Source organism: Gymnoscopelus microlampas (assembly GCF_963454915.1).
Source record: "Gymnoscopelus microlampas genome assembly, chromosome: 6".
Taxonomy (NCBI): Eukaryota; Metazoa; Chordata; class Actinopteri; order Myctophiformes; family Myctophidae; genus Gymnoscopelus; species Gymnoscopelus microlampas.
In genome coordinates, this window is record NC_139943.1 from 51123611 (window position 1) to 51150010 (window position 26400).

At 41.4% G+C, this 26400-nt stretch overlaps 2 protein-coding genes across 6 annotated transcripts in view; one reads left to right on the plus strand and one right to left on the minus strand.

Annotated features, from left to right (window-relative positions):
* Positions 1-26400, minus strand: part of hps5 (HPS5 biogenesis of lysosomal organelles complex 2 subunit 2) — a 120129-nt gene that overhangs the window by 22677 nt on the left and 71052 nt on the right. The gene's annotated exons all lie outside the window — the stretch shown is intronic.
* Positions 4768-24604, plus strand: rab3il1 (RAB3A interacting protein (rabin3)-like 1). Of its 5 annotated transcripts, none has more exons than XR_014600923.1 (11): positions 4770-5127; positions 9633-9822; positions 10623-10718; positions 12885-12962; positions 13623-13889; positions 17764-17892; positions 19064-19176; positions 20602-20701; positions 21481-21547; positions 22809-24227; positions 24323-24604. XR_014600923.1 is itself a non-coding variant. In XM_084059288.1 (10 exons), exons 2-10 carry the CDS (start codon positions 9661-9663, stop codon positions 22892-22894), a joined length of 1095 nt encoding a protein of 364 aa, XP_083915414.1. In that variant the 5' UTR covers positions 4768-5127; positions 9633-9660; the 3' UTR covers positions 22895-24604. The 5 variants fall into 5 exon arrangements, 3 of the variants coding, with proteins under 3 accessions (XP_083915414.1, XP_083915412.1, XP_083915413.1); XR_014600924.1 differs by having other exon boundaries at positions 22809-23077; positions 23288-24604; XM_084059288.1 differs by having other exon boundaries at positions 4768-5127; positions 22812-24604.

The window sequence follows — 26400 nt, forward strand, 5'->3', positions numbered from 1 at the left end:
ACTAGTAACTAAAGTTTTCAATGAATTGTAGTGGAGTAAAAGTACAATATGTGCCTCTGAGATGTAGTGGAGTAGAAGAAGTAGAAGTACTGGAAATTGGAAATACTCCAGTAGCCCATTCCATTGACATCCATCAGAGGGAACTTTAGAGGTTTTATATTAGTGTCTTGCTCAAGGACACAGAGAGGGAGGAGGAGGAGCCAGGCAGGGATTTGGAACCTGGAACCTTGCAGTTCCGGCCCGCTCATCTAGTTCTGATCTTAAAGTCCTGAGTCACTGAGTCTCTGACGCCAACCTGTTCATTCCTGGATCAGAGCTCTGTGGAGCCGGCTGTACCCGGTACCATGGAAAACTTCCTGTCAGGTGTGTGTGTGTGTGTGTGTGTGTGTGTGTGTGTGTGTGTGTGTGTGTGTGTGTGTGTGTGTGTGTGTGTGTGTGTGTGTGTGTGTGTGTGTGTGTGTGTGTGTGTGTGTGTGTGTGTGTGTGTGTGTGTGTGTGTGCAGTCCCCTACGTGCCCCCTATGTGGTACTATGTTTACTGTGTGTGTGTGTGTGTGTGTGTGTGTGTGTGTGTGTGTGGACCCTTACTGGAAGGAATGTGTCCAGCAGACTAAATAAACTACAAAGCAGTTGTTAGCCATTATTAACCCTTCACACCCTCCTTCTCCTCACCAGGCTGAAGTTTAACCTGATGAACTCTGTCAGAGTCTCTGTGAAAAACCTCCAACAAACAGGACTTCACCTTTTCATCTCCTTCCTCGGTGAGTTTAAATCATATATATATATTGTTTTTAATACTTTGTAACATTTGCTAAAACGTTTGTGGTGTTTAAGACATCAAATAGGTTTTGTTGCACTAAAATGATTCATGTAGCCTAAAAAAAATGTTTTTGGGGAAGTTGAAAATGAGCACCAACTGCTTTGTCCTACATTAACCCTGACGGAGTCCCACAGGGGTCTGTACTAAGCCCCCTCTTTTTATTTCATCCCCCATCTAAATCTGAGCTTGTAGATCTGCTATTCTCCACAGGAATAGGGAGGCTGTTTAAGAGATTAAAGACGCCTTAAAGAAACAGCAGTGGACCGTGTGGCTGACGTTAAACATTTAACTATAGCTCAACCACTTGAACCTTAGCATCACTGATCCTTGGGGGGGGGGGGGGCCTAGAAAAATAGCAGATCTACAAGTCACGACGCATTGTGAGCTTGGTCTGCTGTTTATTTGGTGCAGAGGGTAGCGGACCAATACAGAGCCGACCCCAGTCAACAAAGTATTACTTTACTAAGACAAGGCAAGGAGAGCCAGTTTTGTTTGTAGAGCACATTTCAAAATATCTACGCAGTGACATTAGTCTGGAATCTCTGTGGTCCCTCACAACTTTGGAGGGAGAAAAGTCCAGTCTGGAACCAGGCTATTGTCAATGGCAATGGACATTTAAAGGGAAAAAAGTGCAAACTATAGTACTACTATAGTGTTACATACTTACACCTAGAAACCCCATACAAACTTCAAAATGTTCATCTTATTGTGAACATGTTTGCCTGAAAATGAGTCTTTGAATTCAATTGTCATGAATTCAAGTCTCCATGGGGTGACTAATCCATAGAAAAAATATGTTTTTGGGTGAACTATCCCTTTAATCTTCGAAATAAAACAAATTGATTCATTGATTCTCCTGGTTGTTCCATCCTGTAGGGGGCGCCATCATGGAGTCTTTAGAGGGGGTCCACAGTGTCCGGCTGTCCTCCTCGCCTCCATTCGGACCCCCGCCCTCCAGCCGGGGGTACGAGCTCATCAGAGGGAGGTCAGGGGTCGCCGTCTACTCTAACAATGCTACCTTCTTCACACGCACGTCAGAGGAGAGGTGCATTGTGGGAAGGTAAGCGTCACACATCACAGTATCGTATGCTTTTATTATTATCATTAAAAAGATAATGAATCCATCGTGGTGCATCCGAGTTTGTCGGGCGTCTACTCGAACACAATTGGTCCGTGTTCGGGGGAGGGAAGCCGGGCGGGAGGAGGAGGAGGAGGAGGGTGATAATTGTCACTGCACATACTCCTATGGACTGGGGGGGCGGAGCCTGTCAGCGGGGAGTGTTGGGCGGGAGGAGTAGGACGAAGGCTCTACTACGTCCTCCCAGTGGGGGCTCCTCACTGGCAGGTGAGTCAGTAGGATACAACAGCAGTGACAACACACAGAAGTGTGTGTGTGTGTGTGTGTGTGTGTGTGTGTGTGTGTGTGTGTGTGTGTGTGTGTGTGTGTGTGTGTGTGTGTGTGTGTGTGTGTGTGTGTGTGTGTGTGTGTGTGTGTGTGTGTGTGTGTGTGTGTGTGTGTGTGTGCGTGCGTGCGTGCGTGCGTGCGTGCGTGCATGCGTGTGTGTGTGGAGGAATGAATTGCCATAACGACTACATTATTGTTGAGAAAAAGAGGTAAAAAGCAAAAACAATAAAATAAAAAACAATGAGTCCAATACATAATGTTACAAATATTGAACATCAGCCTATAAGTTCATAATAGAACAGCAGCATGTTGTTGGCCCACATAACACAAGTCTCCTACATCAGGGAATTAATTCCTGGACACTTGTGGGTCAAAACATGTTGGTATTTTGTAAATGTTATGAACTTTCTGTGCTCTGGAGAACGTAATATTTAACAATTCTTTCAAAAATAGCAGATTTACAAGCTCACAACTTGTAAACCTGCTATTATTTGCTATTTTTCATATGCCAAAGTATATAGGGCTGAAGTGGTTAGAGGTTGTGCACGTGTAAAAGTGATTATATAGTTACATTTAAGTTAATTATTTGAAGTTAGTTAATAAGTGTTGAATAGCTCAGTTATCACTGCTATACAGTGTTTGTCCACCAGGGGTCTCCCTGTCTCCCCAGCAGGTTATTTTCAGGTCAGGATACCAACGTCATCCAATCAAGACAGAGAACACATACAGGATAAACTTTGGAAGTGATGACACAAACACAAACAAAACAATTAGCAGAACCATTTAGAACTGCATGGATCAATGGAGGCTGATAAATGGAGTATCTCTCCTGATTGGATTACATTTATAATCCACTTGAAAATGTGTTTTTCACAGTGGTGGAAAAAGTACTAAAATGTTTTACTTAAGTAAAAGTATCAACACTGCAATGTAGAAATACTCTGTTACAAGTAAAAGTCCGGAATTCAAAAAAATAGTAGATCCACAAGCTCACAACGTGTCGCGATGCAGATCTACAGACGTTGTGAGCTTATAGATCTGCTATTTTCAAATAGCCGAGGTATAAAATAGGGCTAAAGTGGTTAATGTATGTTTTATAATGTAATCATTTATATCTGCAAAGTAACTAGTAACTAAAGTTTTCAAATAATTGTAGTGGAGTAAAAGTACAATGTTTGCCTCTGAGATGTAGTGGAGTAGAAGTAAAAGTACTGACAATTGGACGTACTCCAATTTTTTTAAATACATTTCTATCTACACAATCTACATTTTTAATTCCAGACTTTTACTTAGTACTTCTACATTGCAGTATTGATACTTTTACTTAAGTAAGACATTTGAGTATTTTTTTCCACCCTTGCTTAATAGACACCCTGACCCTGTCATGTGATGATGTAACATTGAGGAAGACACTTTGCAAGAACATGTGACAATCATTAGTGTGTGTGTGTGTGTGTGTGTGTGTGTGTGTGTGTGTGTGTGTGTGTGTGTGTGTGTGTGTGTGTGTGTGTGAGAGAGAGAGAGAGTGATCATGTGACTTGTCAGAGCTTGACAACACTTTAATTGTCTCCTTCATTCATTGGTTATTTATTATTCTCTGCCTTAAACTAAATACATAAAATAAATAGATACCAAACAAAAAATCTCCAAATTCGTCCTGTAGTGTTAAGGCTAAAAGGAGAGATAAAAAACAGATCTATATAACCTATAATCTCCATGCAGACACCAGGCAGCAACCTGACACTTACAGCTCTGCAGGTTGAAACATCCCATAGCCCGGAGGTCAGCCGTGCTGTGATTGGCTGGCTGGTTGTCAGAGATTTATTTTATTTTATTTATTTATTTTTGGTCAAAGGTATAAATAAAGGTATAAACAAAGGTAAAATGAACACCAACATGTACCTTTATGTAAATGTAATATGTATGGATTTAAATCACCTTTTTACTCTCTATAGTGTTTAAATCTATAGACTGCATGTTTTTTTCTTGAAACTAAAAGCGAATGAATTTATAAAAACTGTCCATTGTTCTAACCATGAGGATTATGATCACGACAGCCCTTGGTGTTTACATAATACTACTACTACTACTACTACTACTACTACTACTACTACTACTACTACTACTACTACTACTACTACTACTACTAATAATAATAATAATAATAGTTTTATTTGTATTATTATTATTTACATTAAAACATTCTGTAAACATTCCTAAAACATATATATTTATATGTGATAAAGTCCCAAATATGATCATTTTCCATCTACAAACTAAACTCTTTAAGACAGAAAGTGAACAGTCATCATAAATTAAAAACCTCAGCGGTTGGCCTGACAACCACGTCTGAGCCAATCACAGCAGATCACTGGAGACCCTCCGGGCCTATGGGATCTGTCTACGTCAGCGTCCGCATTCCAGCGCTCTCAGCGCTCCATGAACAGAGCAGATCTACAAGCTATCGACGCTTCGCCGAGCGACGCGGCGATAGCTTGTAGATCTGCTCTGTTCATGGGAGCGTCGATCCTAGAGGAGGAGTGTTGAGATCTGATTGAAGTCGCTTTGTTGTTGTTTTAAAGTGATCCTGGAAGGAGTGAGACAGGTTCTGATACTGTCTGTCTGTCTGTCTGTCTGTCTGTCTGTCTGTCTGTCTGTCTGTCTGTCTCTCTGGCTCTCTGTCTGCCTGTCTCTCTCTCTGTGTGTGTGTGTGTGTGTGTGTGTGTGTGTGTGTGTGTGTGTGTGTGTGTGTGTGTGTGTGTGTGTGTGTGTGTGTGTGTGTGTGTGTGTGTGTGTGTCACAGACTCTCCGTCTGTCTGTCTGTCTGTCTGTCTGTCTGTCTGTCTGTCTGTGGGTTGCTGGTTCTGAAGTTAAAGTGTTGGTTCTGAACAAACATACACCGGGTAAGCGACACACACACACACACACACACACACACACACACACACACACACACACACACACACACACACACACACACACACACACACACAGAGGTGGGAGGATTGCATTGTTGTTGTTGTTATGAATGTATGTATTATTGAACATAATGTGACATTTAGGATGTTGTCACAATGTTAGACATATTTGTAACTTTAACATAATGACACTTTGTAACATTCTGAGTCACAATGTTACAAAGTGTCCTTATGTTAAAGTTACAATCACAATTTATGTACACTTTGTACATAACATAACTTTAAAGGGACACATTGTACATTGTAACTTTAAGGAACGATTGCATAACATTGTGACAAATTCATTAAGGACAGATTGTAGCCTTAGATCAGGCCTGCCAGGCTTAGATCAAGAGTCAAGACTATCGTAGATGTATTTGATGGATTTTGACATTTTTTATATATATGAATCTACCCCCCCAGTTTCCACTGGAATATCACCAGTAAAGTCTGTATTTCTCCAAACATGTACAAATGCTAAATATAAGGTTCTTAACAGCTTGTCTCAAATGTTAACTATGTGTCCGGAGTATTTGCGTAATGTATTAGTTCATATTTATCAATAAAGAAGTGTTTAATCCCCTTCTGTGGCCGATTCTGTCAGAGGTTCCCAATGGGTGGTAGTGACGGGGCGCATCCGGTGAAAGCCTGAATTACACTCAATGTAAACAGGAAGTAAACGAGGGGGAAAAAAAGGCGTTCGGCCACAGACGGGATTAAAACATTTCTTTATTGAAACATATGGACTAATACATTACACCGACACGCCGGACAAAAAGCGGGTAAACACCTTATATTTATCATTTGTACATGTTTGTAAAAATACAGGCTTTACTGGTGACAATCCAGGGCAATCTGGGAGGGTGGTCGCTAAGACTCGTAGATATAAAACATGTCCAAATCGATAAGATTCATCTACGATAGTCTTGATCTAAGGCTAGACAGATTGTAACATTAAAGGGACACTTTGTAACATTTAAGATTAAGGAGCTTGATTAATGTAGTGCTACTTTAATTTGAGAATCTGTGTGTAGATGTCGCCATGCTGACCCAATTCAGAGAAACTATTGGTTGGGAAATTGCTCACCGGGAGCGCACTCACTCACGTAGTTTGTATTGGCCAGTGCGCTCGCAGTGCTTTATGCACCCGATGCCACCCATATTCAACTTTCAATTCAACATTTATTATAGTTTCAATTAATCACAAGTTTTTCTTCAAGTCACTTTATATTATGATCACTTTAAATGACTGAGAACATAAGAAACTCCAGGCTGTGTTTTAAAACGTATTATTCTTAATGATGCATCTAAGAAACATAGTTTTTTTGGTAGCTTTTTAAATATCAGCCGCATTGTAAGCTTCTAGATCTGCAATTTCTGCAATTTCTTCATTTTTTGAAAGTATTAAATGATTTTTTTAAAGTATTAAATTATTAAATATGTCAGTCATTTTCTTTGTATATAAGTTATTTATAATATCTGTCCTGTGTAACTTCAAAGCCTAAACGCCAAACAGAAATGCAATTTCTATTCATTAGTGTTCAATGTCAAAAATCGCAATTATTTGAGTGACAAATAGTCATCAAGAAACATTTCATAATGGTGACAACCCAACAAGCACAGACATGCTGGTGGGAGCTGTTCCACAGAACTCTGCTAACATAACATGATACAACAATGAGATAATAGTAATAAAAAGTAAGAATAAAAAAGATAAAAATAAAGATGATGATACTGAATGCAATAGAACTGAACGTTAGGGTCAGGGTCTAGTCTTAACCCATTAAAAAACATTATTTTATACTTTGACTATTCAAAAATAGAAGATCTACAAGCTCATTGCGCGGCTTGTAGATCTGCTTTTTTTTATTGTGAAACTTTGTGCAAATCTTTGAATATATATATGCGTATATATATTTTAACATGTGTAACTCAAATCTTTGCTTCTGGGGATTCTAATGTCTTCTAAATCCTAACAGTTTGTTTTAGAAAAAGAAAAACCACCCACAATTATATTTATTTGAGTTAAAAATGTATCTATATACAGTGAGGAGAACAAGTATTTGATACACTGCCGATTTTGCAGGTTTTGCACATACAAAGAATGTAGTAGTATTTGTTATAATAGGTACTTAGGTAGGTACTTCAACTGTGATAGACAGAATCCAGAAAAACAAATCCAGAAAATCCTATTGTGTGATTTTTAAGTAATTCATTTGCATTTTATTGCATGACATAAGTATTTGATACATCAGAAAAACAGAACTTAATATTTGGTAAAGAAACCTTTGTTTGCAATTACAGAGATCAGACGTTTCCTGTAGTTCTTGAGCAGGTTTGCACACACACTGCAGCAGGGATGTTGGCCCACTCCTCCATACAGATCTTCTCCAGATCCTTCAGGTTTCGGGGCTGTCGCTGGACAACACAGACTTTCAGCTCCCTCCAAAGATATTCTATTGGGTTCAGGTCTGGAGACTGGCTAGGCCGTTGGTTCTCATAGTGGGGTCCGGGGACCCCCAGGGGTCCTTGAGGGAGTTCCAGGGGGTCCCCAGCTAAATGGTGGTTAGTTAGGAACCAAATGGGCCCTTGTGGTTGTGGGTCTGTAACTCTGAGAATGTACAAATGGAACCAAAACGGGTCCATTTGGTTCCATTTGTACACTCTCAGAGTTAAATTAACATTGATTTTTACAATATAAATTGGGGTCCCAGAGATAGAAATGCCATTAAATGGGGGTCCGTAGCCCTAATGCATGTCAAACTGGGGGTCCAAGAAATTAAAATGGTTGAAAATCACTGCTAGAGCCGTACAAATCTTCTCTTATGGGGGTCCCTGGCATATCTTTTCAAATGGGGGGTCCGCGGGCTAATAAATGTCAAGTTGGGGGTCCTTGACATGAAAAAGTTTGAGAACCACTGGGCTAGGCCACTCAAGGACCTTGAGATGAAGAGAGCTGGGACCATAACCTGACCCTGCCAGATGGGGCGGTATTGAGTAACCAGGTTCCTCATAAGCTGTGAAACAATGTGTGGAGCAAGCTTCTTGGATCTGGTAGCGTCAGGTTACTGGTAGCCTCGGAAACCCATGCCTTTTTTTTTGTTTCAAAAGAAAAAAAGCCTGGGAGAACCTTGCAGGAACGCTGGTCTTAGGACCTTGTTATCTCCTAACCGATCAGAGTGCTCCAAACCCAGGCGCTGGAATCCAGCGCCTGGGTTTGGCTCCGCCCTTCAAGACCATCGATTGGGCTCGTTCTTTCAGTCTAGGTTACTGGGACCACAGTCTCAAAGAAAACCATTAGTAACACTAACGGCAGTGTATCAAATACCCACTGTATTTATTCAAAGATTTGCACATATTTTCACTATGTTTTTTAGCCAAAGACATTTTAAGTGACACGGATGTGTTCCCGGATTGAATGGGTTAAAGACATACAATATCTGTATCTTTTAGCAGCAGTGTCAAAAATGTGCAAGAGCAGAGAAACACGATATCCTGTATCTTTGTCTCTGCAGCAGCAGAGTGTCAAATGTACAGAGGATGCAGAATGCACACAGATACTGTTTTATGTGTTGTGTGTCTCCCTTCCTGCCATCTTCTGTCTCCATTGAAGACCGGGAACGCATCTGTGTGTCATTTTAAGATTTCTTTGCCCATTCAAAAATAGCAGATCTACAAGCTCATAGTGCGGCACCTAGTGCTGCGCTAGGAGCTTGTAGATCTGCTATGTTTGAAAAATCGTGAAAATGTGTGCAAATCTTTGAATATATATTTTTTAAAGCGAACATTTTCAACTAAAATCTTTGCTTCTGGGGGGTCCCTCCAAACAACATATTTTGAGAAGGGGGGGACCGCGGCCAAGTACATATAATTTTGTCTTTGACATGAAAAAGTTTGAGAACCACTGATTATAGCAACATACGTTTTTTTTTTTCAAAAAACTGTTAGGATTTAGAAGACATTTGTAGAATCCCCAAGAAGCAAAGATTTGAGTTAAAAATGTTCGCTTTAAAAATATATATTTAAAGATTTGCACAAATGTTCATTTTTTTTCCAAAAAATAGCAGATCTACAAGCTCATAGCGCATATCTACTATTTTTTAATAGCCAAAGAAATCTAAAAATTACAGATTCTTTCCCGGTCTAAATGGGTTAAGAGAGCATGTGATCCTATAGTTTACTGAGACACTACACTGTCTCTCTGTATTCTATGATCCTATAGTTTACTGAGACACTACACTGTCTCTCTGTATTCTATGATCCTATAGTTTACTGAGACACTAGACTGTCTCTCTGTATTCTATGATCCTATAGTTTACTGAGACACTACACTGTCTCTGTATTCTATGTATGTGTTTACCTTGTTTATTGTAAGTCACTGTGGTTAAGAGTGTCTGATGAATGACTACATTGTAAACTGTTTTGTGTTGTTGTTGTTGTTGTTGTTCCAGGTTGGTCGACCTGGACCCCCAGCCCAACATGGAGGAGGGGGAGGGAGTGGGCCGGGCCGACGCCCAGCCGCAGGCGGAGCATCACGACAATGATCACCATGGCAACGTGTCGCGTCTGCGGAGCTCCTCGCTGGAGATCCGAGAGAGAGGCTCCGAGATCCTCCGACAACAACTGGACACCGCACAGAAGGTTCTTATCAACGCGCACACACTCACTCACGCATGCATGCAGGCACGTGCACACATAGACATGAAAGCGGGCTTGAGCACCTGCCCTTTTACCCGTCGGTAAAAAAGTGCCCTCTCCAGATTAGAAAAAAAAAATCTATTACCGCCAAAAACAAATTTGCCCCTAGCGGCCTAGCGGTGAGGCCGACGGAAATGGCAGTGGATGTGTTGGATGCATCTCAAAGTGAACTTTACTCTGGTATCTAGTTTGTCTCCGTCCGACCTTCCTAGCCCGAGTTATTAAAAAAAAAACGGGTGACAATGGCCAAAACGTAATCAAAAATCTGCGATTGAAATCTGTTTTGGTCATTATCTCTGGAACGGAAGGTCCAATCTGCTCAGTTGAAATCGTTGGATGCGTGACTTTGAGGACATTAAATACGCAATGACATATATATATTTTTGGGACAATCAAGATTAGACCAAAACAAAACAATGTATGTACAATTAAATGTGAATAAACAGAGCTGTGCTACATTGTCACTTTAGAGAGAAAACTATCTTTACTATCTGTGTGTGTGTGTGTGTGTGTGTGTGTGTGTGTGTGTGTGTGTGTGTGTGTGTGTGTGTGTGTGTGTGTGTGTGTGTGTGTGTGTCTGTCTGTCTGTCTGTCTGTCTGTCTGTCTGTCTGTCTGTCTGTCTGTCTGTCTGTCTGTCTGTCTGTCTGTCTGTCTGTCTGTCTGTCTGTCTGTCTGTCTGTCTGTCTGTCTGTCTGTCTGTCTGTCTGTCTGTCTGTCTGTCTGTCTGTCTGTCTCCATATAGGAGCTCCAGATGAAGGGGGAGGAGTGTGAGCGTCTGTCTCAGGTCAGAGAGCAGTTGGAGGCGGAGCTTGAGGAGCTGACCGCCAGTCTGTTTGAGGTCAGCTGACATGTTGACCTATTGACCTGTTTTAAATTCAATGCTTCATGGGGTGTTTAATTGATATAAAATAAGTGAAACATAGATTTCATAGATAGCTTCATAGACTTGTTTGACAGACACTGTCATCAGTGTTGTGTCAATTAATATCATCCTTTATTTGTTTGCACGTTATCTTTTCTATTAATGTGTTGGATTCATTTTAACCACTTAAACCTGCAAGACTTAATAGTGAACTTGACCTTTGACTCTGTACTGAAAATAGCCGATAACAGCATTTCAGTGAATATTTCCTACTCAAACGCTAACAGAAACTCCTGAGTGAATGAACAGTCTTTCAGTCATATCTCCCTTATCACTCTCAGGGAGAGAAGGAGGCTCCTCTCTCCTCAGGGAGAGAAGGAGGCTCCTCTCTCCTCAACAATAGAATCAACACACCCACTGGGTTAGCCATGGTTCACATGACGCTCGTCTATCACAAGCGCCATGGCGGAACTTCAACCTGGTTTTGGCACTTTCTCCATTTACAACCCGTACATCTACATAAACGTTCACATTTACAATATAAAGTGCAGACCCCACGGCCATGGATGCTACAATTTGAATCGGGCGGGTCTAAGTACCCGTATCTTCCGTATAAAAAGTATTTTAATCCGATCCGTGGCCATTTTCTCATAGTTATAATGTAATCAGAGTGCAATACACCTCCCAACCGATAGGGTCGCGTAGTTGAAAGCATATGGAGAAAATTGTGTGTGTGTGTGTGTGTGTGTGTTAAAATGCTTTGTATTGAACAATACGGAAGATGCGGGTACTTAGACCCACCGGATGTAAATTGTAACAACTGTGTCTGTGGGGTCAGTAGGCCTACATTATATTTGAAATGTGAACGTTTATGTAGATGTACGGGTTGTAAATGGAGAAAGTGACAAAACCAGGTTGAATTTCCACCATGACTGTCATGATATGACATTCATGTTTCAGGGCTAGCACTGGCTAATTGAAAATATGACCAGTGTCACCTGGTCCATTCACACATTAACCCGTTTGGGTTGAGTTTGACATTTACACACTTTATTGTAACTGAAAAGAAGCTTGGAGGGTAAAGTCTGTTGCATCATGTCAGGTTCTACTGAGTCAGACATTACATTTTGTGTTCACACATTCCGACCAGTGTTGCCAGATTTCTCGAGAGAAACAAGCAACCAGGTCTATGAAAACAAGCCCAAAAGAAGTGACTTGGCCACAAGAGCGTGCACACACACACACACACACACACACACACACACACACACACACACACACACACACACACACACACACACACACACACACACAGGTGTCTATATATAGATATATATATATATATATATATATATATATATATATATTAAAGGGGTATTTCACTTTCAAAAAAACTTTGGGTCATTTTATCATCTACTCAGGCTTTTGTGAACCCCCCAGACCGTTTTTAAGTTGCTTCATTCAGTATTTAGATATTTGATATTCATTTTATCAGACACGCCCCTTTCCTATACGAACCCATTATAACTTCAAACTACATTTTTAACACGTTAGATTCATCAAAAACACCCGTCCTTGGTTCTGGTGACTCACCCTGCCCTCTTAATACGCGAGGGGGCCGTGTTTTTTCGATTACTTTTTTCATTTATTTTATTAAATTCTTTTATTGTATTTAATTTTTTTCGTTTTCCAAAAGAAATATTAAAAATAAATGAAAAAATGTATCGAAAAAACACGGCCCCCTCGCGTATTAGGAGGGCAGGGTGAGTCACCAGAACCAAGGACGGGTGTTTTCGATGAATCTAACATGTTAAAAATGGAGTTTGAAGTTATAATGGGTTTGTATAGGAAGGGGGTGTGTCTGATAAAATGTATATCAAATATCTAAATACTGAATCAAGCAACTTAAAAACTGTCTGGGGGGTTCACAAAAGCCTGAGTAGACGATACAATGACCCAAAGTTTTTTGGAAAGTGAAATATCCCTTTAATATGTGTTAAGATACTGTGTTAACAGCACTGTGGTATTTGACCATTCTATACCTTTAGTAGTTAAACTGATACCAAATGTTTACCTCAGAAAATATGAAAGGATGTTGAGATAGGATAACCACTATATCTCCTCTCCTCTCCTCTCCTCCAGGAGGCTCATAAGATGGTGCGTGAGGCTAACGTCAAACAGGCAGCAGCAGAGAAACAGTTAAAAGAAGCTCAGGGGAAGGTTTGTCTCTCTGTCATACATATATTATTAATATATATTAATACATATATTAATGTCTGACTGTACTCATTCAAGTATTCAATCAATAAAAACAAAATATTGATTTATTGCCCATCATGTCATGTCTTTGATTGATTGATTGAATATTTTATTAGGCAAAAAATGTAAACACTACAATTACATTTATAATACTTTGTCTAAAAGGTCTGTCGAAAAAAGTCCTTGCGGTCTTGTTTCCATTGAGGTCCTTGGTATTCAATTCATAGACATATATAGTAGCAACCAAACAGTTCAAATATCAACACAAAAATACAGAAAAAATAACACTATATGTACAAACAAAACTAAAATGCAGAAAAAAGTAACATGTACAAAAAATGGGGGGGGGGGGGGGTCGTCTGTCTAACGGGAAAATGGTACTACCTCCTCTTTTGGCCTCCAGAAAGGAGAGTTTTTAAGGCTGTTTTAAAAGAGCCCAGCGAACTGCATTTTTTGAGGGAAGGGGTTAGACTATTCAAAACCTGGGTGGCGGTGCTGTAGAAGGAGAATTTGCCCATGTTTGTTTTATGGGTGGGTGGTACCAGATTGTTGTTGACGCTCCCTGTAGTTTTGTGACTGTGGGTGTCACTAACTTTTTGGTCTGTGTTTGTTCTGGTTCAGATCGACGTCCTACAAGCGGAGGTGGTTGCTCTGAAGGCTCTGGTCCTGACCTCCACCCCCTCCTCGCCAAACCGCCAGCTGCACCCCCAGCTGCGGTCCCCCGGGCTCAGCAGCAGGGGTCCTCACAGACGGGGCGGGGGAGGAGGGGGGGCCCACGTCCGCAACAAGAGCGCCAGCGGGGTCCTCCTCCCAGGGGGTGGGTGGGGGTCCACGGACCCGGACCCCTCCTCTGTGTCGGCGCAGACCCCCCCGACCGAGGACAGAGAGGTGAGATGATTGGTTAAAACCCACTTAAGTCTTTGCCTGCCTCCGACGAGTTCCCTCGTCAGATTATGCTAAGGCGCAGCCTGCCACTGACGCCTGATTTGGGAACCAACCGGAGCTTTGGGCAAACCACGCCCCCGGACGTGGTATAGTAATAGAATGATGCATTATATTATAATTAAAGCATAGTGTATATTCAGTGGTGGAAAAAGTACTCACATTTCTTACTTAAGTAAAAGTATCAGTACTGCAATATAGAAATACTCAAGTAAAAGTCCGGAATTCAAAATTTACTTGAGTAAAAGTAGGAAAGTATTGGTATCAAAATATACTTAAAGTACAAAAGTAGAAAGAACTCATTATGCACAATGTCCCAATTCACAAGTTTTCAAATGTATAAAAATATCTTAAAATAGCAGTTCTACAAGCTCACAATGCGTCGCATCGGCTATTTTCAAATGGCCGAAATGTATATAGGGCTGAAGTGGTTAATGTATGTTTTGTAATAATAATCTAAATCTACAAAGTAACTAAAGTTTTCATATAATTGCAGTAGAGTAAAAGTACAATATTTGCCTCTGAGGTGTAGTGGAGTAGAAGTAAAAGTACTGAAAATTGGAAAAGTACAGTACTTGAGTAAATGTACTTAGTTACTTTACACCACACTGTGTATATAGGTGGGCCTGGCTGTACCTTATGCCATGCAGTCAGGACACTTAAAAAAAAAAAACTATTACTTGTGCATGTGTGCATTAGGATGCAGGGATTAACAGAGCTGTTCTGCAGCTTAACATCTCTTCATTCCACTTCACACATATCGCTAAATATCAATCTATAGTATTATATTATAAAATAATGCATGTCCCATTTTCCTGTACAGTTTGCGGTATTTACCGTTCTCAGTCACGTGAGATAATATGCTCCTGCATCCGTACTTATCTCCTCCCTCCTCTCCAAACATATCTTAAATATCCACTCAACTCGCTCGTTCTTTTTTTTTAAACGGTGGTGGTGCGCTCTCTCTCTCTCTCTCAATGTTAAAGCAAGCTCGCTTTACCAAGCAGAGAGCTCCGTGGGGCGTGGTTTAAGCTCCGGTTGGTTCCCAAATCATGCACCAGCACCATTGACGGGTTTTTGAGTTTTCAGTGAGGGAAAGAGTACACCCAGAAATCACGTGATCACAACAAAATGGAGCTGGTTTCGTTTAGTGTTATGGGATTTACAGCACTATAAAAGTAAATTTTTCTCTGCTTTCTGTTGTTTTTGGCGAAAACAAGCCACATTCAACTGGCCATAACTATGGAATGTATTACCACACGACCGGACCATTCCCCCCCCCCCCCCCCCCCCCCGATTCTACGAGACCCCCGTGCATGTAATGAGGCGAGCGCTGTTTTAACACCTGTTATGTCTCTCGTCTCAACTCTTACACTGTATCTTAACTCTTATTTCTGAATGATCTCTTAACTCTTACCTTTGATCTCTTGCCTAATCATTTGGGCTCCATCACACAGCAGCACCAACACCCATGTGTTACTCAGTCTGATTAAAGGTTTAGGTTGTGTAGTTATTTATTTATCTGGTCATGATGGAACTACAATCTCCAATAGTTGCTTCGTTGATTAGAAATCGAAACGAGCCAACACACATTGACTCACAAGGAGAATCTTTGAGTCTCCTACCGGAGACATTAGCATCTTTCCGCCGGTCATCAAATTATTGTCTCAGGACTGAGACAAAAACAAAATAATCTCCATGAATTCAATGCTTCATGGGGTGTGTAATTGATAGGAAATACGTCATTTTTTGGGTGAACTAGTCCTTTAAGGAAGATGATTATAATAAACAACAGTTTGTATACTGCACACTGGACAGGGTTTCAGAATGACACATTATGGTCAGAATTCTCATTGGTTTATGTGAGGATTTAAGAGAGTTTAAGAGAGGATGGAGCACCAATACATGGAGTTATGGAGTTACATCATGACTTCAACAATAATAATATTCATATATAATAATATAATAACTACACAAGCCAAACCTCTACCTAAGGGTCAATGTGCCATTTTCCTTTTTTCCTTCCATCTGTCTGTCTGTCTGTCTGTCTGTCTGTCTGTCTGTCTGTCTCTCTCTCTCTCTCTCAGAGTGTATCTACTCTGATGTCTCTCTTCCAATGTGTGTTTCCCGCCCATTCTGTCAGGACCTCTATGGTCAGGACCTCTAGGAATAGGGCGGGGCCTCTGCCTCTCATCGTACAGGTAACCACACCCCCTTAGACCAGGTGTCACACTGTGACCACACCCCTTTAGACCACCTGACAGGTTGATATGCATATTAGGCCACACCCCCATTTGATAGTTTAGTTGATCTGGGACAAATCCTCAGTAAGAGTCCATTTGGACCCATGGTGGTCCCATATTGAGAAACATTGTTCTACAGATTTGTTCTGACTAGACCATACCCGTCGGGGGATATGAGCACCCAAAGTATGTGCAGTGTGGGTTATGCGCTGTGCACAGACAGTATATCAGGGGTGGAAAGTGACTTTGTACTTGGTACCTGCAACACTTCCAACACACACACACACGCACGCACGTGTCCCGTCGCTGCGTCGTGAAGCCACAGAGAACACACACAAACACCCGCTCATAAACAGTTTCAACAGCCGGAGCCGTCCCCCGTCGCGAACACACACACACACACCACGGTGCATCCTCATGCGGAGCCGTCACAAAAACAAACGGCCCTTTCACGAACACAAATAATGTACTTTCTGACACGTGCCTCCCCAGCGTGCATGCGCACGTGCGTGGCCGCGCATACATGGCCGCGGACCTGAGCGAACAGGCAGACACACTCGTCGTGTTGCCATGTCTGCTTATTATAAGCAACTTTGGCTCTCTTTGTTTGGGCTTGTTTTCATAGACCTGGTTGCTTGTTTCTCTCGCGAAACCTGGCAACCGTGTAAAAATCCCATAGGTTGAGGGGGGGCTATAACTATAACGACAGTCCCATCGGTCATCGGTTTTACAGCAAAACGTAAATAAAAACGCAAGAGAAAAAGGGGCTTCCTCACAGTGTGCATGCTAATGATGAATGGCCATGTGCAAGTGCGGAGCAATTGCTTCAGCCACTGAGGAGAACCAAGGAGAACAAACAGACAAGACTGACTGACATTCCTAAAATGATATGTAGGATATGTAGGATTGTTGCTGTAAGCAGACGCAATAATATTGTCCGTAGTTATGTTATTGTCTCCGCCAGGCCGAAGGCGTTTTCGCTCTTGTCTGTCGGTGTGTCCGTGTGTCATTCCGTCTGTGAGCAGCTAATCTCCAACACTGATTGGACCGATTGGCATGAAACTGTGCACAAATTTCACGCTAATCGGTACACAGTATCTCTATAGTCATGTAATCAAGACAGATCGGTCGGACGTTTCATATTCCATCCTGATTGGCTAAGATTGCGGCTTACAAAGTTTGCAGGAGTCACTCGTTTTGAACAAAATGCCTCAAATCATGAACTAGCGAGGTTGGGCCCATAGTGATGACATCATCACCACAAACCACAGGAAACGTTACATATTGAATATTCTAATATGTTTTTAAAAGTAAAAGTCAACCATGTGAAGAAGAAGATAAGTGGGAAAACTGCATTGTTATACGTGTTTAAATCCCTCAACCAAACCAGCTAATCATCTCGTGTGTGTGTGTGTGTGTGTGTGTGTGTGTGTGTGTGTGTGTGTGTGTGTGTGTGTGTGTGTGTGTGTGTGTGTGTGTGTGTGTGTGTGTGTGTGTGTGTGTGTGTGTGTGTGTGTGTGTGTGTGTGTGTGTGTGTGTCCGTGTGTGTCCGTGTGTGCGTGTGTGCGTCCGTCCAGATGGACTCAGTCCTCTATGCAGAGTTCCTGTCGTGGAGAGAGCGTCCCGTTCTGGAACCTTCCTCTGCCTTCCTGGGGAGGGTCTACCGAGAGGACATAAGACCCTGTCTGTCCTTCACACGCTCTGAGGTCAGACGTCAACGCCCATTAGGGGTGTAACGATCACGCTGGCCAATACCTAGCCGGTTCAGTGTCTAAACAGAAGTACTGGAGTATGGCGGAAGTATATACCGCACAAGGAAATGCCGTTGACGCTTTACAAAATCTGTTTACAATCTCCATGAATAAAACAAGTTTTGTGATTGGTCGAAAAAGATCGTTTCCGGGGGAAATAGGTGCGTCGGAAGTTGCACTCCTAAAGACACTCTCTGCATTAACCCATTTTGGTCGGGAACCCCTATTTGTAACTATACCTTTCAGGACGGGAACCCCTTTTTGGGTTCATCATGTTGCTATGTACAGTATATACAGTAGCAACATAATCTTTTTGTAATTTTTGAATCAATATTTGAAGTTTTTCAGAAAACAGGATTTAGAAGGCGTTTTTAGAAACGGCCTCAGTTCTAAATTGGTTAAATGGTGACCAGGCTTTTCTCCTCGCAGATGAGTAAGGCTGGGAATGAGGCTATGTAACGATACGTCTCATTACACGGCTTGGTTGAATGCTTGATTCTGATTGGCTCACTGAATTCATGTGGTCTATTTTTGAATAATGGCCAATGAGCTCAATAGCAGACCTCTGTCTAATGGGTTCACAAACCTTTCAGGCCCCCCCCCAAAATAATCATATTTGAACTGGTGACCCCCCAAAATAATCAAATTTGAACCGGAGACCCCCCAAAATAATCATATTTGAACTGGAGACCCCCCAAAATAATCATATTTGAACTGGAGACCCCCCAAAATAATCATATTTGAACTGGAGACCCCCCAAAATAGTCATATTTGAACTGGAGACCCCCCAAAATAATCATATTTGAACTGGAGACCCCCCAAAATAATCATATTTGAACTGGAGACCCCACAAAATAATCATATTTGGACTCAGTTGGTCCAGAGTGTGTATTAATAGTTGTGTATTAATTAGTGTTGTTTGTTACAGTTATCTCAGTTGTTCCAAAGTGTGTATTAATAGTTGTGTATTAATTAGTGTTGTTGTTTGTTACAGTTATCTCAGTTGGTCCAGAGTGTGTATTAATAGTTGTGTATTAATTTGTGTTGTTGTTTGTTACAGTTATCTCAGTTGGTCCAGAGTGTGTATTAATAGTTGTGTATTAATTAGTGTTGTTGTTTGTTACAGTTATCTCAGTTGGTCCAGAGTGCGGTGGAGAACAACTCACTGACCATTGAACCAGTGGGCGTGGCCTCTGTTCCCGTGGTCAAAGCCAGTGCCGTGGAGTGTGGAGGACCCAAGTGAGTAAATACACATTACATACTGTATGTGTTGTGTTTTTTCAATTACTTTTTTTTCATAAATTTTGTATCATTTTGTGGGGAAAATGAAAAAAAATCAATACAATAAAAACATGAAAATGAAATTAATGAATAAAGTAATTGAAAGAACACGGCCCCTCACGTATTAGGAGGGCAGGATGACTCACCAGAACCAAGGACGGGTGTTTTCAATGAATCTAACATGGTTGAAATGGAGTTTGAAGTTACAATGGGTTTGTATATGAAGGGGGCGTGTCTGATAAAATGAATATCAAATATCTGAATACTGAATAAAACAACTTAAAAACTGTCTGGAGGGGAAACACAAAAGCCTGAGTAGACGATAAAATGACCCCAGACATGTTTGAAATTGAAATATCACTTTAAACTATCTTCTACTTGAGGCAGCCAGGGTGCTGGGCTCAGTGAAAAAAAAAAAACGCTTTCTTATGGGAGAGGTTTCTCTGTGTTTCTTTTGGGTTCATAATTGTAAGCAGTGTTTTGATGTGAAATGTCTCCCCCTAGTGGCTGTAGAGCAGCGATAGAAACGTTAAGTCCTGACCTGACAGATCACTTCCTAAAAGCTGCAATACAAAACTTATAATGAATATAACTTCTATATTTTAACCAGTATGTGTACAACAGAGACTCTCTACTCTTCCATTGAGACATTTAGACTCTGGTGTTGGGCAGGACACCTATTGGTCTAGAATCTGGTGTTGGGCAGGACACCTACTGGTCTAGACTCTGGTGTTGGGAAGGACACCTGCTGGTCAACAAGTATAATAGAGTCTGAAGCTCATCACACAATATCTCCCCTGGACAAGCGAGGGTTCCTCCTTCTTGGCGTGAGAGGTTGAAATGTAGGACACGTCACCCGGGTTCAAATCTCAGATAGGAGATGAAAAGTTAAAGGATTGCAGCTTGAACCTTGTTTTCTAACAGAAATTAGCATGAAGTAAAAAAAAAAAAAAACTCACAGCTTGTCTATTGATTAGTGTCTTATGTGTTCAGTTGATGTGCAGTTAGATGAAAGGATGAGGCCAGCATGTTTTGATATTTGCACCATGGTCACACATGCCCTGCATACGTGTCATAGAGCCAATATACTGTATGTGAGTGTGACCGCACACTAACTCTTCTTCTACTGTCTACTGTTCTGAAACCTCTTCTTCTTCAGTGCTTCAATATGTGGCATGTGTTGTAGTTCCATCCGTCTGCATTCACAACCACAGACAGACAGACAGACAGACAGACAGGCGTGTGTGTGTGTGTGTGTGTGTGTGTGTGTGTGTGTGTGTGTGTGTGTGTGTGTTGACGTTGCGTGTCTGTCCTCAGTGTTGTGTTATAGTGTGTGTTGACTTTGTGTGTGTGTTTATAATGTGTTGACGTTGTGTGTTACAGGAAGTGTGCGTTAAGCGGTCTGTCCCGTCTGTGTCTCCATCGCATCAAACTGGGCGACAAAGAAAACTACTATTACATCTGTCCTTCAAGCAGAGCGCGGGTAATCTATTACTATTACATCTGTCCTTTAATGACCGTTATCTATTACTATTACATCTGTCCTTTAAGGACCTTTATCTATTACTATTATATCTGTCCTTTAAGCAGAGCACAGGTAATCTATTACTATTACATCTGTCCTTTAAGGACCTTTATCTATTACTATTACATCTGTCCTTTAAGGACCTTTATCTATTACTATTACATCTGTCCTTCAAGCAGAGCATGGGTAATCTATTACTATTACATCTGTCCTTTAAGGACCTTTACCTCTGCAGAATTGATACAGACACATTAATGTGTTTTATTACTAAAGATCTCATATTAATGATGTGATCTGCTCTCGTGTTTCTTCCACCAGATCATCTCAGTGTGTCATTTCTTCACATTATATTAACTCTTTGACTGCCAGATATACAGACTTAAATGAATCACCCAGTGCCAGCAATTTTTAGTTTTACTTACCTTTTCAAGTAGTCATAGAATATGTATCTCCAGTATGATCGATCCCCCGAACGTTAATAATCACGGAGGGTTTCACTGTGCTTCCACGAAGAAGAAAAAAAGTCATTGCGACCCCCCATTGGCTTGTTACAGGCCGTTGAAATTAGCATGTCAAAAATGCAGGGGAAAAAAGTGAATCAAGATATACAGTAGCAGTTTCCCCAAATATGCTAACCAAAAAGTGTATGTAGCAGTATAAGAAAAGCATGTGCCAACTGACGAGTTTACTCATCCTTGGCAGTAAAAGAGTTAACGGTCTCATGTTTCCTTCACCAGATCACCTCAGTGTGTAATTTCTTCACATATATTCGCTACATCCAGCAAGGCCTCGTCAGACATGATGGTGAGTTAAAGCAAACACAGAGGCATCCGGTACTTCATTCACAGCAGTACATATTGTAAGAACCCAACCGCTCATTAGATGCGATGTAAAAGGGGTCACAGTCTCACTTGTAAAAATGCATCCCATGAAACTGTCAGATAGTGTTTTCCTCCCAGTGTGGAGGAAGAAGCTTTAGGATTGATGTTTACTGTGATCTCTCGCTGTTGAAATATATACCTTGGTTTATGTTCTGTATCCCATCAATGTCCTGTATCCCCTCAAACCTAATTTATGCTCCGCCGCGTGAAGAGCAGACCTCCAAGCTCACAACGGTCACATCCGCGACGCAATGTGAGCTTGCATGTCAGCTGTTTTCTCGGTGTGCAATACCGTTGCGGGTTGAAGTATATATATATGTCTCGCTAGGAGCGTGTCACCAGCCAACACACAAGAGGAGGTTGAATGAACTGAAACCAACAGATCCCCAAAACAACAGGTTTGGGGATCTGTTGGGAATTGATTACATGAAACCGTGCCGTCTCAACGTCTATAGCTCATTCAAAGCCCACCATGTCCATCTGACAGTCCTGTTGACCATCTGTATGTTGTGTCCTTGTCTCCTCCTGTGTGGCAGAGCAGATGTTCTAACAACTTTGATGATGTAGAGGGCCACTATATGTCCACACTCACTCCAGAGGGCCACATTGCATATACTGTTGGGCAGACACCTCTGATCTCTGTATTTTTTCGTAAATTAATGCTGTACTTTCCCATTCTGTCACACAAAAGTAGCAAAAATAGCATATCTACAAGGTCAAAACGTGTCACACTGCGACGCATTTTGAGCTTGTAAATCTGCAATTTTTTACAATGTTTTAATTGGAATCCTGAAAAGTAACATTTTGTCTCCTCCTGTGCAGCAGAGCAGATGTTCTAACATCTGTATGTTGTGTCCTTGCAGCAGAGCAGATGTTCTAACATCTGCATGTTGTGTCCTTGCAGCAGAGCAGATGTTCTAACATCTGTATTGTCTCCTGTGCAGCAGAGCAGATGTTCTAACATCTGTATTGTCTCCTGTGCAGCAGAGCAGATGTTCTAACATCTGTATTGTCTCCTGTGCAGCAGAGCAGATGTTGTAACATCTGTATTGTCTCCTGTGCAGCAGAGCAGATGTTCTAACATCTGTATTGTCTCCTGTGCAGCAGAGCAGATGTTCTAACATCTGTATTGTCTCCTGTGCAGCAGAGCAGATGTTCTAACATCTGTATTGTCTCCTGTGCAGCAGAGCAGATGTTCTGGGAGGTGATGCGTCTCCGCCGTGAGATGACCGTCACCAAGCTGGGCTTCTACATCACTGACCAGAGCTAGCTCCGCCCCTTCTACATCACTGACCAGAGCTAGCTCCGCCCCTCGGATCACAGCTTTTTGTACTGGGAGGATGGCTCTCTTCTTTTCTTTTTTTGTTGACCTGTTCATTTGACAGGTTTTAGTGCAAGTTCTGAGATCAAAACTAAAGAGGGAAACAGAGATGCTTTTGAGACACTTTTGCCCGTGCAATAAGAACCATTGTAACTATTACTTGACCAATAAGAAACATTGTAACTATTAGAGGACCAATAAGAACCATTGTAACTATTACTTGACCAATAAGAAACATTGTTACTATTAGCGGACCAATAAGAAACATTGTAACCATTAGAGGACCAATAACAAACATTGTTACTATTAGAGGACCAATAAGAAACATAGTTACTATTAGAGGACCAATAAGAACCATTGTAACTATTAGAGGACCAATAAGAACCATTGTAACTATTAGAGGACCAATAAGAAACATTGTAACCAGTACCAGACCTCACACAGCCCAACTGCTGTCTAGCCTATAGAGAACACAACATTGATAATAACCAGTAAATTATACGCATATTTTCACATCACATTTCTCTTTTTATTTGGGTCTGGAGCTAAAACAGTTTGGGAGCCAGTGTTCTGTTCTAGAGTCCTTAATATGTTGTTGGTATGGATGGAAACACTGTCCATATTGTTGCCTCCTGTATGAAATAACTTCATATAACAGGAGCATCAAATCATTGTTCTTTCATTACTGGTGTATTGATATAACCATAGTTCTGCTATGCAGTTCTGTTTCAACCCCTGTTTTAGGTTAGGCTAAATTAATTAGGCTAAATTAATTGACTCACTTGAGTCATGGTGAAGTTTCCCACGATTTATAATCTTTCTAAAATGTAGACTTTTTCGAAATAGCTAAATAAATTGCTGATTTACAAGCTCACGACCGCGTTGCATCGTGAAACGAAAAGTGGTTGAAAAGTATCAAACTGTAATAAAAGGCAACATGGTTGCAATGCACACAGCTGTTATAGCGGTAGTTAGTTAGGGTTAGTTATGCAGTCCTGCAATAATGATGAGCCATAAATGGACTTTTTGCACCAATCCAGTTCATAGACGTAACATGCAATCTAGATACTGTAGTTCAGGGGTCTTCAACACGGGGTCCGGGACCCCTAGGGGGTCCTCAGAGTTTCTACAGGGGGGCCGCCAAAATCTTTGTGTGATGGTAACTTTTTCCACTTGAACCCTAGCAGTGTCCCTATACTGGGGGGAACAGTCGCCGAAAATAGCAGATCTACAAGCTCACAACGCAGCCGGAGCTTGTAGATCGGCTGTTTTCTGCTAAGGGGTCCCTGCTTCATCTGTCTCTCAGCTAAGGGGTCCCTGCTTCATCTGTCTCTCAGCTAAGGGGGTCCCTGCTTCATCTCTCTCTCAGCTAAGGAGGTCCCTGCTTCATCTGTCTCTCAGCTAAGGGGGTCCCTGCTTCATCTGTCTCTCAGCTAAGGAGGTCCCTGCTTCATCTCTCTCTCTCAGCTAAGGGGGTCCCTGGTCTGAAAAACCTTGAGGACCCCTGGTATAGGTAGTATTGACCTGGTGGTCTGTGTCCAGGCAGACTTTATGAAGGTAAAAAATGAAGAATTGTTATTCTGTCTCACAAAGTGCAATAATGTCTGATCTCTATGAACTGATGTGTAAATAAAGACATGAATTATGTACCGTATATAATTATACACACAATATGCACTCCATTAAAAGCTGACCAAACTTCTACGCATCTGTGTCATTTTTAGATTCAAAAATAGCAAATCTACAAGCTCATGCCGCAAGATCTACAAGCTCTATGAGCTTGTAGATCTTGACAATTTGTGCAAATCTTTGAATATATATACTTTTTTAAAGCGAACATTTGTAACTCAAAACGTATTGCTTCTGGGGAGTACAAATGTCTTCTAAATCCTAACAGTCCTTATTGTTAAAATAATAACATATTAGTTGTTCTTAAACATTTTCATGTCAAGGACCCCCAAAATGATTTGTATTTGGCCGTGGACCCCCATCTGAAAATATTTTGTATTTTGTTCCATGTTGATATTCATTGCTTTGACTTTTACAGGGGCCAGTTTGGCTCTTTTAGAGCGTTTTGAAGGAGAGAAGGGTTTTACACTCCTTACGACTGTTGGTAGGGCTTTCCACATTTTAGTGTGGCATAGCAGGAGAACGAATTTAACCCCTTGTTAGAGCCAAGTCTGGGTTGGACGTGATCAGTGGAGCTCCCTCTGGTGTCGTGATTGTGGACTTCATTGACGTTTGTGAAGTAGTTTGACAGGTAAATGGGTGTCTTTGTGGTGTAGTGTATCTTGTGGACCAGGTTGAAGTAGTTTGACAGGTAAATGGGTGTCTTTGTGGTGTAGTGTATCTTGTGGACCAGGTTGAAGTAGTTTGACAGGTAAATGGGTGTCTTTGTGGTGTAGTGTATCTTGTGGACCAGGTTGAAGTTTTTATGGCCTTTGTGGTGCTATGGTACCATGAGGTGCATGCACAGTCGAAGTAACCTTGGTTGAGTGCTCCTGTTAGAGTCCTCAATGTATTCTTCCTGACCATCTTGTTCTTAGGTTGACTTTTTTGATTACTCTGGTTGCCATTGCATTTTATCACTGGAAAGATTTGCCTCTAAAATGGAGCTTAGGTACGTCATTTCCTCTTTTCATCGATGCAGTTTTTTTAGCAGATCTGGTCATGGCAGTTTTTTTTTTGCGTAGTGTTTTTTCACATGGTGGGTTTTGAGATCCTTGTTGAAGCATTTAGCGAGCTTGGTCTTACATTTATGAACTTCAGAGCATTTTTGTCTCCGCCAGGCCGAAGGCATAGCGAGAGAGTATGTTTTACCCCCTGTCCGTCCGTCCGTGTGTCCGTCCGTCTGTCACCAGCTAATCTCCGGCACAGTCGGCCCGGTCGCTCCCAAACTGTGCACACACACTCCCTTCAGGCAATTTAGAGTTGATTGGTAGTACTTTGTAGTGACGATTTTTTTGGTCCCTAACATTCATCGAGCTCTGGACTTAGTACATTTCACCATTGTGTCACTACCGAAACGAAAGTTGGTCACTACCGAAACGAAAGTTAAATCCGAAAACATCACTAAGTGTGGAGGCCAAAATCGTCCCCCCAAAAACCTGTTAGGAGTACGTTTCAGGCAATTTAGAGTTGATTGGTAGTACTTTGTAGTGACTTTTTTTGGTCCCTAACATTCATCGAGCTCTGGACTTAGTACATTTCACCATTGTGTCACTACCGAAACAAAAGTTGGTCACTACCGAAACGAAAGTTAAATCCGAAAAAATCACTAAGTGTGGAGGCCAAAATCGTCCCCCCAAAAACCTGTTAGGAGTACGTTTCAGGCAATTTAGAGTTGATTGGTAGTACTTTGTAGTGACGATTTTTTTGGTCCCTAACATTCATCGAGCTCTACATGGCTATAAACACATTATAAACACTTATCGATGACATAATGTATCAAAGGC